This window comes from Halichoerus grypus, chromosome 9 (genome assembly GCF_964656455.1).
Source record: "Halichoerus grypus chromosome 9, mHalGry1.hap1.1, whole genome shotgun sequence".
NCBI classification, from domain to species: Eukaryota; Metazoa; Chordata; class Mammalia; order Carnivora; family Phocidae; genus Halichoerus; species Halichoerus grypus.
The window spans coordinates 44,398,984-44,414,386 of record NC_135720.1 but is presented as its reverse complement, the minus strand read 5'-3'; the positions used below and the strand labels follow the sequence as shown (position 1 = coordinate 44,414,386).

At 39.3% G+C, this 15,403-nt stretch overlaps 1 protein-coding gene across 2 annotated transcripts in view; it reads right to left on the bottom strand.

Moving 5' to 3' along the window:
• Positions 1-15,403, bottom strand: part of ROS1 (ROS proto-oncogene 1, receptor tyrosine kinase) — a 108,841-nt gene that overhangs the window by 44,690 nt on the left and 48,748 nt on the right. The window contains exons 23-27 of one of the 2 annotated variants that reach the window (XM_078054389.1): positions 14,242-14,305; positions 13,740-13,942; positions 11,981-12,186; positions 10,817-11,103; positions 255-434 (exon numbers count right to left, since the gene is read on the bottom strand). In XM_078054389.1, the coding sequence (XP_077910515.1) occupies positions 255-434; positions 10,817-11,103; positions 11,981-12,186; positions 13,740-13,942; positions 14,242-14,305 (940 nt within the window). The remainder of the gene's footprint in view (positions 1-254; positions 435-10,816; positions 11,104-11,980; positions 12,187-13,739; positions 13,943-14,241; positions 14,306-15,403) is intronic. The other variant, XM_036082274.2, reaches the window with a different exon arrangement.

Below are 15,403 nucleotides of genomic sequence, written 5' to 3'. Positions count from 1 at the left end.
GACAGACAGAGAGAATGACAGACAAGGGTTTCCACTGTCTAAAGTTGTCTACCACAGCCCGAGCCATGTATACACATGGAGATAAATTATGATCCAGGGCAAAGAGCAATCACAGTGTGCACCAATCCTGACAGATTGGAGTAACGCTGAGCATAACGAAGGGCTTGGGGGGACAGCCTGGAGAAGGAGACATTCTGAGACTTTTCTGACCCTAAACTGGGAGAACATGCTCATTAAGGGGGTGATCTTATTACCTGGAAAAGGCTGCAGAACTGAACTGTAAGCCAAGATACGCTTACTCCTTTCAGCCTTCACCAGAGAGACAATGGCCCCATTGCTTTTCTTTGCTTGATAAATCTGTGTGCTGTCCTTTGCCGAGGAGATCCAGTATAGAAATTTCCCATCCACAGTTAAGCTTTCAAGTGTTTTTCCTGCTCATGAAAAACGCAGAATAAAGAACACAAAGAACAAAATACATAGCATATGTTTCTACTCTACACAATATGTGAAATCCTTTTTCTGTATTGTAATAGCTAAATTTTCAATATGGAAAAAAATACCACCTTTATTTTATGTCATGAAGCTAAAGATTTTATAGATATTTTCTCATTTTAGCTCCATCCTAAGTCAATAAGGTAAATACTATTATTATTAGCCTCATTTTGTAGAAGTGGAAACTGAGGCTTTGAGGAGTTAAATAATCTCCTCAAGGTCACAAAATTAGTAAAGGGCAGAGCCAAGATTTACAACTTAACTTGTGTGACTCCACCTCAAGTAATGCCTATTGGAAGAGAGGTGTTAGAAGATAGGCCCAGGGCTCAGTGTCTTGCTCAATTATTTTTTATCAATGATTAGGAATAAATGCAGAGTAAACACACTTATCAAATTTGTACAGAATACATGATTGTACTGACACTAGTATGTTCAATCACTGACTTAAAATTTGAAAATATCACAACAAAATCAGGAAATGGATTGAAATTTAATAGGAATGAATGTGACATCCTAAATTCAAGCTTAAAATCAACTCTATAAATAACAAATGAAAGAAATCTGGCTTAGTAATAGTTACCATGAAAAAACCTATGGGGTTTTCAAATGGCAGGCAACCTAAAGACATGAGGCCACATTTACCTCCAATAAAAGAAGACGGAGGAAGTCAGAGGCTCCCTGCACTAACCAGATCACAGTGAGAGTACAGGGAGTCGTTTTTGGGGGCGACATTTAAGAGGATATCAAGCAGCTGGAGTGAAACCACAGGAGGGTTACTAGGGCAAAGAATGATCTAGAAGCCACATCATGTGAGGAGTAGTTACAGATATATGAATTTTTCCTCCAATAGAAGTACTTAGAATGAGCTATGACAGTCGCCCCAACATATTTGAATGGTTATTGTGTAGAAAGTGATTGATTTCTTCTTTATAAAGTTAGAGGTCAGAACTCAGACCAATGAATGGGAAAAATGGGGAGAAAACTTTGGCGAAATATAGGGGGAAAAATCCAATATTTAGAATTGTTGCAAAAAATTTAAACACTTCCTTATAAAGAAGATTTTTTTATAAGCAGGTGTTCAAGCAAGGGTGTTTTCATAGAGGGGATTTCTTCCAACATCATACCAGCTAAAGGATCTTTAAAGTCATTTAGATATTCTAATTTTAGGGTTATAAATTTCAATTATGGATTCTTGTAAGACTAACCAGTTCTATACCTATAAGATAATGGCCCACTAGATAATTCTTGTGTATCAGATGATAAAGAAAAATTATTCTGACACTTGTTTAAATGGTAAGGAAGACTTAAGACTACTGTAATACTGCAGTGGGGGAGAGAGATGTGCTCAACTTCACATACAACAAAGTCAGCTGGGGATGCGGAGCCAACAAGCAGAGTGAGGGGATGCATGGACAGAAAATTACTAAGAGGAGACATCAAGAATAGGGAGATTTTTGCTAAACAGGCTTACTATGATTTTTTGCTAAAGGCAATTCAAGAACATCAAGGGTAGGGGATGAAGAACTTCATCAGATACCAAGGGTGGGGATTATCTCTAAACTGATTTAGCAAGATTCTTGCTAAAACTAGACTCAGCAATGACAGACTTGGAAGACCAAGGTCAAGGCCTAGTTGAGGAAAGGTTTCAGAGGAGCCTAATGTTTGATCAAGGAAAGTCTTTGTCACAGATTGAACAGAAACAACTAATTCTCCTAAGAAGAGAAGTTCAAAACATTATTTCTAAAGCCCATTGAAAGTATACTGGAATTGTTTCTAAAAGGCTCTAGGTAACATGTCAACAAAACCATATGTGCAGGGGGCGGAGCAAGATGGCGGAGGAGTAGGAGACCTGGATTTCGTCTCCTCTCAGGAATTCAGCTGGATAGGGATCAAACCAATCTGAACACCTACAAACTCAACAAGAGATCGAAGAAAAGAAGAGCACAACTCTCTGAACAGAAAAGCGACCACTTTCTGGAAGGTAGGACGTGCGGAGAAGTGAATCCGAGGCGATATTCGGGAGGATAGACGGCGGGGGAGGGGCCTCCATCGGCCGCTTCTGGCAAGTGATAGAACCGCAGAGCACAAAATCGGAACTTTTAGAAGTCGGCTCCGCTGAGGGACCTCACTCCGGTGGCTAAGTGGGGGGTGGAACCCTCGCGGGATAGTGTGGTCTCAGGACCCTCGGGGTCGCAGAAAGACCGGGGGTGCCTGAGTGCGGCAGGGCTCCCAGGTATCAGAGCGGGGAAGCCGGCTACAGAGACAGAGCCCAGGCGCGGGCTCTCAGCTCGGGGTTGCCATAAACCGTGATCCGCGGCACAGTCGGGCCACTGCTCCTCCAGCAGGGACCCAACAAGCGGCAGATCCGGGGAGACTCACCTTCTTCCCCCGGGAGGAGAGGTGCGGGAGCGCAGCACAGGGATCTGCTGGGTTTGGAGACTCCACCCGGGGTCGGGGGCCAGAGATAGAAACGCGCGGTCACAGGCCGGGTGAGCACAGAGTGTGGCCGGAGACCGGGGAGACGGGAGTAACTGACTGCTTTTCTCTGGGGGCTCACTGAGGAGCGGGGCCTGAGTTCTTGGCTCCTCCGAGGCAGAGACTGGGAGGCTGCCATTTTCACTCTCCGCCTCCAAAGCTGTACGGAAAGCTTGCAGGGAACAAAAGCTCCCGAGAGCAAACCCGAGCAGATTACTTAGTCTGGACCGGGCAAGGGCGGGGCAATTTCGCCTCCGGCAAAGACTTTTGGAAACCACGGCAACAGGCCCCTCCCCCAGAAGATCAGCGAGAACAGCCAGCCAAGACCAAGTTTACCGATCAATGAGAACGGCAGAACTCCAGCGCTAGGGGAATACTGCACATAGAATTCGTGGCTTTTTTACCATGATTCTTTAGTCTTTCAAAGTTAATTTTTTTTTAACTGTCTTTTTTTTTTTTGAATTTTTCTTTTTCCCTTTTCCAACCAACATCTTATCAATCCCTTTTTTAAAAAAAAACATTTTTATTTTTCATTTTTAGAGTCATATTCTATCCCTTCATAGTAGTTACCCGTATTTTTGGCATATATATATAAGTTGTTCTCTCTTTAAAATTTTGAGAAAGTTTCTTCTAACAGATCAAAATATACCCTAAATCTCTATTGTATGGTTTTTTTCTACTCCCCTGCCTGATCATATTCTCTCCCTTTTTTTTGTCTCTCTTTTTTTTAAATCCTCTTCTTTCTTTTTTCAAACAACTTCTTATCAATTCCTTTTATAAAATTTTTTATAATTTCCATCTTTACAGTCATATTCCATCCCTTCATCATATCAACCCTTATTTTTGTACATATATAAGTTTTTCTTTCTTTAAAATTTTGGGAGGCACTTTCTTCTAACAGACCAAATACACCCAAAATCTAGTGTGTGGCACTGATCTATATACCAGCCTGATCATATTTGATCACATTCTGTTTTTTTTTGTTTTTTTCTGTTTTTGTTTGTTTTTATCTTTATCTTTTTCTTTTCCTTTTTTTTTCTTTTTCTTTTTTCTCTCTTTCCCTTTCTTTTCCCACTGCTTCAGGTCTTTTCTGATTTGTTTAGAGTATATTTTCTGGGAACGTTGTTACCCTGTTAGCATTTTGTTCTCTCATTAATCTATTCTCCTCTGGACAAAATGACAAGAAGGAAAAAATCACCTCAACAAAAAGAACAAGAGGTAGTACCGACTGCCAGGGACCTATTCAATATGGACATTAGTACAATGTCAGATCTAGAGTTCAGAATCATCACTTTAAAGATACTAGCTGGGCTTGAAAAAAGCATGGAAGTTATTAGAGAAACCCTTTCTGGAGAAGTAAAAGAACTAAAATCTAACCATGTAGAAATCAAAACGGCTATTAATGAGGTGCAATCAAATATGGGGGTGCTAACTGCTAGGATAAATGAGGCAGAAGAAAGAATCAGTGAGATAGAAGACCAAATGATGGAAAATAAAGAAGCTGAGAAAAAGAGAGATAAACAACTACTGGATCACGAGGGCAGAATTCGAGAGATAAGCGATACCATAAGACGAAACAACATTAGAATAATTGGGATCCCAGAAGAAGAAGAAAGAGAGAGAGGGGCAGAAGGTATAATGGAGCAAATTATAGCAGAGAACTTCCCTAATTTGGGGAAGGAAACAGGCATCAAAATCCAGGAAGCACAGAGAACCCCTCTCAAAATCAATAAAAATAGATCAACACCCCGACATCTAATAGTAAAACTTACGAGTCTCAGAGACAAAGAGAAAATCCTGAAAGCAGCTTGGGAGAAGAGATATGTAACCTACAATGGTATAAACATTAGACTGGCAACAGACCTATCCACAGAGACCTGGCAGGCCAGAAAGGACTGGCAGGATATATTCAGAGCACTAAATGAGAAAAATATGCAGCCAAGAATACTATATCCAGCTAGGCTGTCATTGAAAATAGAAGGAGAGATAAAAAACTTCCAGGACAAACAAAAACTAAAGGAATTTGCAAACACGAAACCAGCCCTACAAGAAATATTGAAAGGGGTCCTCTAAGCAAAGAGAGAGCCTGAAAGCAACATAGACCAAAAAGGAACACAGACAATATACAGGAACAGTCACCTTACAGGCAATACAATGGCACTAAATTCCTATCTTTCAATAGTTACCCTGAATGTAAATGGGCTAAATGCCCCAATCAAAAGACACAGGCTATCAGATTGGATTAAAAAACAAGACCCATCGATATGCTGTCTGCAAGAGACTCATTTTAGACCCAAAGATACCCCCAGATCGAAAGTGAGGGGGTGGAAAACCATTTACCATGCTAATGGACACCAAAAGAAAGCTGGGGTGGCAATCCTTATATCAGACAAATTAGATTTTAAACCAAAGACTGTAATAAGAGATGAGGAAGGACACTATATCCTACTTAAAGGGTCTATCCAACAAGAAGATCTAACAATTGTAAATATCTATGCCCCTAACATGGGAGCAGCCAATTATATAAGGCAATTAATAACAAAAGCAAAGAAACACATTGACAACAATACAATAATAGGGGGGGACTTTAACACCCCCCTCACTGAAATGGACAGATCGTCTAAGCAAAAGATCAACAAGAAAATAAAGACTTTAAATGACACACTGGACCAAATGGACTTCACAGACATATTCAGAACATTCCATCCCAAAGCAACAGAATACACATTCTTCTCTAATGCCCATGGAACATTCTCCAGAATTGATCACATCCTAGATCATAAATCAGGTCTCAACCGGTACCAAAAGATTGGGATCATTCCCTGCCTATTTTCAGACCACAATGCTTTGAAACTAGAACTCAATCACAAGAGGAAAGTTGGAAAGAACTCAAATACATGGAGGCTAAAGAGCATCCTACTAAAGAATGAATGGGTCAACCAGGAAATTAAAGAAGAATTAAAAAAACTCATGGAAACCAATGAAAATGAAAACACAACTATTCAAAATCTTTGGGATGCAGCAAAGGCAGTCCTAAGAGGAAAGTATATAGCAATACAAGCCTTTCTCAAGAAACAAGAAAGGTCTCAAGTACACAACCTAACCCTACACCTAAAGGAGCTGGAGAAAGAACAGCAAATAAAGCCTAAACCCAGCAGGAGAAGAGAAATAATAAAGATCAGAGCAGAAATCAATGAAATAGAAACCAAAAGAACAGTAGAACAGATCAACAAAACCAGGAGCTGGTTCTTTGAAAGAATTAACAAGATTGATAAACCCCTGGCCAGACTTATCAAAAAGAAAAGAGAAACGACCCAAATCAACAAAATCATGAATGAAAGAGGAGAGATCACAACCAACACCAAAGAAATACAAACAATTATAAGAACATATTATGAGCAACTCTATGCCAGCAAATTAGATAACCTGGAAGAAATGGATGCATTCCTAGAGATGTATCAACTACCAAAACTGAACCAGGAAGAAATAGAAAACCTGAACAAACCTATAACCACTAAGGAAATTGAAGCAGTCATCAAAAATCTCCCAAAAAACAAAAGCCCAGGGCCAGATGGCTTCCCAGGGGAATTCTACCAAACATCTAAAGAAGAATTAATACCTATTCTTCTGAAACTGTTCCAAAAAATAGAAATGGAAGGAAAACTTCCAAACTCATTTTATGAGGCCACCATTACCTTGATCCCAAAACCAGACAAAGACCCCATCAAAAAGGAGAACTACAGACCAATATCCCTGATGAACATGGATGCAAAAATTCTCACCAAAATACTAGCCAATAGGATCCAACAGTACATTAAAAGGATTATTCACCACGACCAAGTGGGATTTATCCCTGGGCTGCAAGGTTGGTTCAACATCCACAAATCAATCAACGTGATACAATACATTAACAAAAGAAAGAACAAGAATCATATGATCCTCTCAATAGATGCAGAAAAAGCATTTGACAAAGTACAGCATCCTTTCTTGATCAAAACTCTTCAGAGTATAGGCATAGAGGGTACATACCTCAATATCATAAAAGCCATCTATGAAAAACCTACAGCAAATATCATTCTCAATGGGCAAAAACTGAGAGCTTTCCCCCTAAGGTCAGGAACGCAGCAGGGATGTCCACTATCACCACTGCTATTCAACATAGTATTAGAAGTCCTACCCACAGCAATCAGACAACAAAAAGAAATAAAAGGCATCCAAATTGGCAAAGAAGAAGTCAAACTCTCACTCTTTGCAGATGATATGATACTTTATGTGGAAAACCCAAAAGACTCCACCCCAAAACTGCTAGAACTCATACAGGAATTCAGTAAAGTGGCAGAATATAAAATCAATGCACAGAAGTCAGTGGCATTCCTATACACCAACAACAAGACAGAAGAAAGAGAAATTAAGGAGTCGATCCCATTTACAATTGCACCCAAAACCATAAGATACCTAGGAATAAATCTAACCAAAGAGGCAAAGGATCTGTACTCAGAAAACTATAAAATACTCATGAAAGAAATTGCGGAAGACACAAAGAAATGGAAAAACGTTCCATGCTCATGGATTGGAAGAACAAATATTGTGAAGATGTCAATCCTACCTAGAGCAATCTACACATTCAATGCAATCCCCATCAAAATACCATCCACTTTTTTCAAAGAAATGGAACAAATAATCCTAAAATTTGTATGGAACCAGAAAAGACCCAGAATAGCCAGAGGAATGTTGAAAAAGAAAAGCAAAGCTGGCGGCATCACAATTCCGGACTTCTAGCTCTATTACAAAGCTGTCATCATCAAGACAGTATGGTACTGGCACAAAAACAGACACATAGATCAATGGAACAGAAGAGAGAGCCCAGAAATGGACCCTCAACTCTATGGTCAACTAATCTTTGACAAAGCAGGAAAGAATGTCCAATGGAAAAAAAGACAGTCTCTTCAACAAATGGTGTTGGGAAAATTGGATAGCCACATGCAGAAGAATGAAACTGGACCATTTCCTTACACCACACACAAAAATAGATTCCAAATGGTTGAAAGACCTCAATGTGAGATAGGAGTCCATCAAAATCCTAAAGGAGAACACAGGCAGCAACCTCTTCGACCTCAGCCGCAGCAACTTCTTCCTAGAAACATTGCCAAAGGCAAGGGAAGCAAGGGCAAAAATGAACTATTGGGACTTCATCAAGATAAAAAGCTTTTGCAAAGCAAAGGAAACAGTCAACAAAACCAAAAGACAACTGACAGAATGGGAGAAGATATTTGCAAATGACATATCAGATAAAGGGCTCGTATCCAAAATCTATAAAGAACTTATCAAACTCAACACCCAAAGAACAAAGAATCCAATCAAGAAATGGGCAGAAGACATGAACAGACATTTTTCCAAAGAAAACATCCAAATGGCCAACAGACACATGAAAAAGAGCTCAATATCGCTCGGCATCAGGGAAATCCAAATCAAAACCTCAATGAGATACCACCTCACACCAGTCAGAATGGCTAAAATTAACAAGTCAGGAAATGACAGATGTTGGCGGGGATGTGGAGAAAGGGGAACCCTCCTACACTGTTGGTGGGAATGCAAGCTGGTGCAGCCACTCTGGAAAACAGTATGGAGGTTCCTGAAACAGTTGAAAATAGAGCTACCATATGATCCAGCAATTGCACTACTGGGTATTTACCCCAAAGATACAAAAGTAGGGATCCGAAAGGGTACATGCACCCCGATGTTTATAGCAGCAATGTCCACAATAGCCAAACTGTGGAAAGAGCCAAGATGTCCATCGACAGACGAATGGATAAAGAAGAGGTGGTATATATATACAATGGAATATTATGCAGCCATCAAAAGGAATGAGATCTTGCCATTTGCAATGACGTGGATGGAACTGGAGGGTATTATGCTGAGTGAAATAAGTCAAACAGAGAAAGACATGTATCATATGACCTCACTGATATGAGGAATTCTTAATCTCAGGAAACAAACTGAGGGTTGCTGGAGTGGGGGGTGGGGTGGGAGGGATGGGGTGACTAGGTGATAGACACTGGGGAGGGTATGTGCTCTGGTAAGCGCTGTGAATTGTGCAAGACTGTTGAATCTCAGATCTGTACCTCTGAAACAAATAATGCAATATATGTTAAGAAAAAAAAAAAAGAAGAAGAAGAAGATAGCAGGAAGGGAAGAATGAAGGGGGGGAAATCGGAGGGGTAGACAAACTATGAGAGATGATGGACTCTGAAAAACAAACTGAGGGTTCTAGAGGGGAGGGGGGTGGGAGGATGGGTTAGCCTGGTGATGGGTATTGAGGAGGGCACGTTCTGCATGGAGCACTGGGTGTTATGCACAAACAATGAATCATGGAACACTACATCTAAAACTAATGATGTAATGTACGGGGATTAACATAACAATAAAAAAATATGGTCAAAAAAATAGGAAAAAAAAACCATATGTGCAGTTATAATACAGACACATATATACACACTCATTTGCAATTTCAAAACTTTACTATATAGACCAGCAATGTCCAATAGCACTTGTGATGATGGAAATATTTTATATCTACGCTGCCCAACACAATAACCATGTGGTTTTTAAGCACTTAAAATGTGGCTCATGTGACTACAGAATTAAATTTTTAATTTCAGTTAATTTTAGTTAGTTTGAACTTAAATCACATGTGACTGGTGGTTACTACATTGGACAGTGAGGAGTAGACTCTTAAGAATATATGAGAGTAGGGGGTCCTGGGTGGCTCAGTCGTTAAGCGTCTGCCTTTGGCTCGGGTCATGATCCCAGAGTCCTGGGATCAAGCCCCACATCGGGCTCCCTGCTCAGTGGGAAGCCTGCTTCTCCTTCTCCCACTCCCCCTGCTTATGTTCCCTCTCTCGCTGCTGTCTCTCTCTCTCTGTGTCAAATAAATAAATCTTTAAAAAAAAAAAGAAAAGAATATATGAGAGTAGGGGCTCCTGGGTGGCTCAGTTGGTTAGGAGTCCAACTCTTGATTTCAGCTCAGGTCATGACCTCAGGGTCGTGAGATCCAGCCCAGAGTAGGGCTTCAGGCTGATGCAGAGTCTGCTTGTCCCTCCCCCTCCCCCTCTGTCCCTCCCCTCCCCTCTCATGCAAATTCTCTTTCTCTCTCTCAAATAAATAAATAAAATGATTTTTTTTTTTAAAAAGAATACATGTAGGTATTTAGAGTGCATTTTTTCCCTATTGCAGTTACTCCTAATTAGAAGACCTCCAAATCACTTCAGACATTTAAGTATTTCCTCCACAAGCATGTGCATTTCAACAAATAGACCTGTCAAATATTGACCAACTCATGCTGAATATGGAGTCAATGGGACCATCACAACAGAAGCAAAGTAAGGTGCTGGTAGTAAGATCATGGATGCTATAGTCAGGCCCAGCTTCAAACCCCAACTCCTCCACTAATCATGGCCCTCTGGATAAGTACCTTATCTTTCTCAGCCTCAGTTTCCTCATCCATAAAATGAGGAGACTAGCATCTACTTCATCAAGGTGCTTTGAAAATTAAATGAGGTAGTACATTTGGTAGCTTGCTTAGAATATATAGTTAAGCTCAATAAATTGTAGCTCTACTGTTAATTATAAAATAACAGCAAAAACAACAAAGAAACCCACGGATCCAACAAATTTTGTGAATGTCTATATACAATTTTCCTGGAAACAACTTGACTTAAATTCTACAGGAACATTTGGCAAGGTCCAGAGCAAATACCATGTGTAGATTCTTTTGAATATATTCTTTTTAATGGAACAGGAGGGACTGCCATTACTGATGAGCATCTATGTACACATATGGATGTCTTACCAAGCAGAGTGGGCACCATGATAACTGGCCAGCACCGACATCCTTCCAGATCCATGGCCCAGATCTCTTGCCCTTTGACAAAATATATCTGCGGTTTCTTTGGGTCAGAGGTATCAATCGTCATTGTTCCACTAAACTCAAATTGAGTAACACCACAAAAACACTGACTCCTTCCATTTGAATGGTTTGTAGCTATGGGTGGAAGAATGTGACTCAAGGTCTGGTTGATAATACTGTAGTAGAACATCTGAGAGCCAAAGTCTGAAACTTCTGTCCAATACAGGCGACTATAGGGGGAAAAAAAGACCCTCCAACTTAATAAGTAAAACATATCATTGTAAATGTTAGGTTCCAATGAGGATTAATCATTCCTAATGACTGGAGAGACAAATACAGCCTTTGAGAGAACATGTCCAAGTGTCCAATAACCTTCTGAGATGGAGGTGGCCATAAGCAGTCTAGTTTGTAGCAGTTTCCCATGATTTCTCAATAACTGTGTTTACAACTAAAGCCTTGGACTAAAATGACCTTGAGGTGCTGTATGCAATGAGTCATTAATGGCTGTAAATGTGACATATATTTGCACGCTCTCCATCAACGCCCATCTCCATCCCCCTCCTCTCAAGCTTGTTTCTGTTTCTCAATACTGGTTAACCATCTAGTTTCAAGACTATAACCATGCTTATGGCACAAACAAAATATATCTTTCAGCCTGAGAAACTGCTATTCAGTTGCTGAATGGAGGCCTTAAAACTCATCTTACAAGGACATTAATTAAAGATGGATGAGCCCAGAATAGCTTTCACTGGGCCTGACATGTAGCCTGTCTATCTCTTATTCATCTCTTGCCACTGTCTCAGTCCCCCTCTCATCCTTATCATCCGAGGATATTAGGAAATCCACTGGTATAAAAATATGCTTTGGTTTCCTGTTGGTAATTACCGTAACTTTAGGTTAGCCAAGTTGTCAGTATGGATTAAATTTACAAATTTGTGGCTGTGGGCTCATAATTTATGTGTAGAATTACTTACTATGAATTAATGTAGCTAGTCAAGAACACTAAGTATCTTATTTTCCCATCGATGACTTCTAATATTAAACCGGATATTATATTAAATGTCTCTATTTCATCACAACAGAAATAGATACTCATACTTTACATACCTTAAAAGAGGATATACTGAAAAAGAGACTATTGTTGAATTTCTATTGCAAATTTTCAGCTTTCTGGGGTATTTCACCTTGTGTTCAAGATCAACATCAAATATTTGCATTCCATTTTGTGATGTTTTTCGCACAAAGTAGAGATGCCTTGAAATCCAGTCAATTGTAATAATTGTGATATCAAAAACCAGTGTATCTCGGAAAATCTTAACAATAGGTAGAAAACACAGCCAAGGAGACAGTGGTCATTTTTTTTTTTTTTAATTTGAGGACTTTTCTGTAATCTACCGTATTACTTATTTACTGCACTTCTTTGTAATCCAAAACCTCAATAGCTCTGGACTGTGTACCATTGTAACACTGGTCCTCATCCCACATTGTATTCTTTCTCTTGGTTAATTTCAACTACCATGACTTCAACTATAATTCATAGACCAGTGCTACAAGAACAGTAGCAAGATCCCTCATTGAGTTACTGATTCAAACTGACTACTGAACATCTCCATATGAATGACCCCAGAAAACAGAATTCATCACTCCACCCCCAAAACCTTCTTTTCTCCTGCATAGTATGTTTTTATGGATTTCCAACACTCACCTGAGGAGCAATCCTGACAAATGTGATTCATCCTTGACTTCTTCCTATCATGACTGCCCATCATGAATTAGTCTCATTTTAAATATGTCCCAGATTTGTCCTCTCCTTTCTCATCTCACTGCCTCTCACTTCCTGCCTAACATTTCCTCTGGGTTTCTGTGATAGCCTCCTAATTGTCTAAGACTTAACCTTCTCTAAGTCATAATTCACACCACTTATAGAGAGAGGTCTTTCTATAACATAACTTGATCATGTGAATGACCCACTAAGTTTCTTTAATGGCTTGATGTGGTCTTCAGGATTGGCATTCCACACCTTAGCATGGTGAAGGAGGCCCATTATATTGAGGCTCCTGCCTACTTCTCCAGCTTTACCACCTATCCGTCTCTCATCCTCACCCCCATCTCCATTCCAAGCTCACTCTATTTATAGTCTCCTAAATGTGGTATGGCTCTCGTTTCCCTGTCTTTACTCTTACTACCCCCTCAGCTTTTTCCACTTTCACCTGGCTCATCTTCCTTGAACCTAACATGTCTTTCCATTCTACCACCACCATCACCACTCCAACCTGGATTGATCACCCATTTTCTGTGATACCACCACATCCTGCCCTCAGCATAGCACAATGCTGTCTTCTGTCTGTCTGCTCTATTCAGTGAATGCCACCACATTCCTGGCATCATGTTCAGGGCCTCACCTAGATTATCTCATTTAATCTTCACAGGAGTCCTATGACCTGATACCACATAATCAGTAGTTAAATAACTTTCTGATGGTCAGATTTAGTAAGTAGTGAAGCCAGAATTAAATTCTAAATTTCAGAACCCAAATCTCACCCCTTAATAGCTACAGGACTGTCTTCCTAGTGTTAGACTAATACCTAACTGGGTTTGTTCAAGGACTGTGATTTTTTTTTTCTTCTATCCCAGGAACTAACACAGTGCCTTATACCAAATAACTATTTACTAAATTAATCCTGAATGACATTTGCCCAAAATCTAATCTCTATTCATTTGTGACTAAATAATTATACAACATCTGTCCTCTTCAACCATTCTTATCTTAATGGCTCAACCACTGACCAATCATTTTAATTACAGGGTAGTGTGATAGGCAAATTATCCACATCCTTCCTTCCAGAATATTTACATAGTGAAATACCTCAGAAGTGGACCTGTTGTGCATGTTCAGAAGGCAGAGTGAGTCTCTTTGAGCATAATACCCCATTCCATCATCAGCTGTGTAGCCCATGCTACTGATGGCTCTTTCTGTTGAAAACGTCCAAACAATTTGACTTTGATCCATATCTAATAAAACTATCTTGCTGTCAAAAAGAGTTATGAGGTATGGAAATGGGCTGATTTCTGAAAATAAGAAACAAAACACTTATAATATGTATAAGGGAAAAAAAAAAAACAAAAAAACTTTGGTTTGGCAAAATCCCCTGATTCACTAGAAGGCTATTCTGAAATCCACAGGTTTCCTCTGGGTTCATCTACTCTTCCAGTCTCAGTCAACACTATCCAGGCGCCCTATGCTTAGGTTTATTTAAGTGTGTTCAGTGATGATAAAAATTTATTATTTGACTTGAACTTCAGCTCAGAGACAGCTTCATATCCCTGAGAATACCAATAGTCAAGAATGTTTTTTAGGTAACAAATACCTGATGTTTTGGACTTTACTATGTCAGAAAATGGCCCAGGTCCTTTGGATGTGAAGACTCGAACCTAAAGAAAGAAAAGGATACCAAAAAAATTGCATTCAATGGTGTCCTTGATGAAAATAATTACATTCTGAGACTGATAGATTATTGAAGCTTTCATTTCACAATTCTGATATCGATTATGAAGTTTCTTTTTTTCAAGTTTTTATTTAAATTCCAGTGAGTTAACATACAGTGTAATATTAGTTCCAGGAGTAGAATTTAATGATCCATTACTTACATACAACACCCGGTGTTTATCACGAGTGTCCTCCTTTGTACCCATCACGCATGTAGCCCATCCCGACCCACCTCCCCTCCAGCAACTCTCAGTCTGTCCTCTGTAGATAAGAGTCTCTTATGTTTTGCCTCCCTCTTTTTTTCCCCCTTCCTGTATGTTAATCTGTTTTGTTCTTAAATTCCACATATGAGTGAAATCATACAGTATTTGTCTTTCTCTGACTGAATAGTTTCAAATAGTTACTTCCATCTGAGTATAAAGCAACAAATCACTAAGAGGTAAATATTGCCTCACATTCATGCTGGTGGTTTGTTTTTTATTGTTGTTGTTTTTGTCTAAAAGAGTACAAAATCATGGCACAAATCTCCACTGCAAAAGATTTGAATTTCTAAGAAAGGTTTTTAGCTATTTTCACAATTAAATTATGTAGAACATTTTACAGAAACAAAACTATGCATATTATGGTAAACTTCCACTTACTGTGAAATAAACAACTAGAAGCTTTAAATAACTAAATTTACTATACTTTTAAAAAAGGAGATTTAGAAAAGGAAAATAATCATTAAAACTTATGTTTGAAAAAAAGTTGTGCATCTCAAACCACTTTTACATACATTATCTCTTTTGATCCTCATGACTACTAAGAGCAGAAACTGGACAAAATCACAATTAAAGATAAGTAACTCATCCACAATGACACATGCAAAAACCAGCATAAAAATCACGTCTTCTGAGGGTCGTATACTTTCTTCCCACAGTGCTGCCCTGCATCCTAGTACCAAAGCTTTTTAAAAAGTTTTTATTACATGTCTTTTATTGTGTAATAAATTATTTCCATTTCCAAACCTTGCATATGTACAACAGCCTATAAAGAAAATTGAC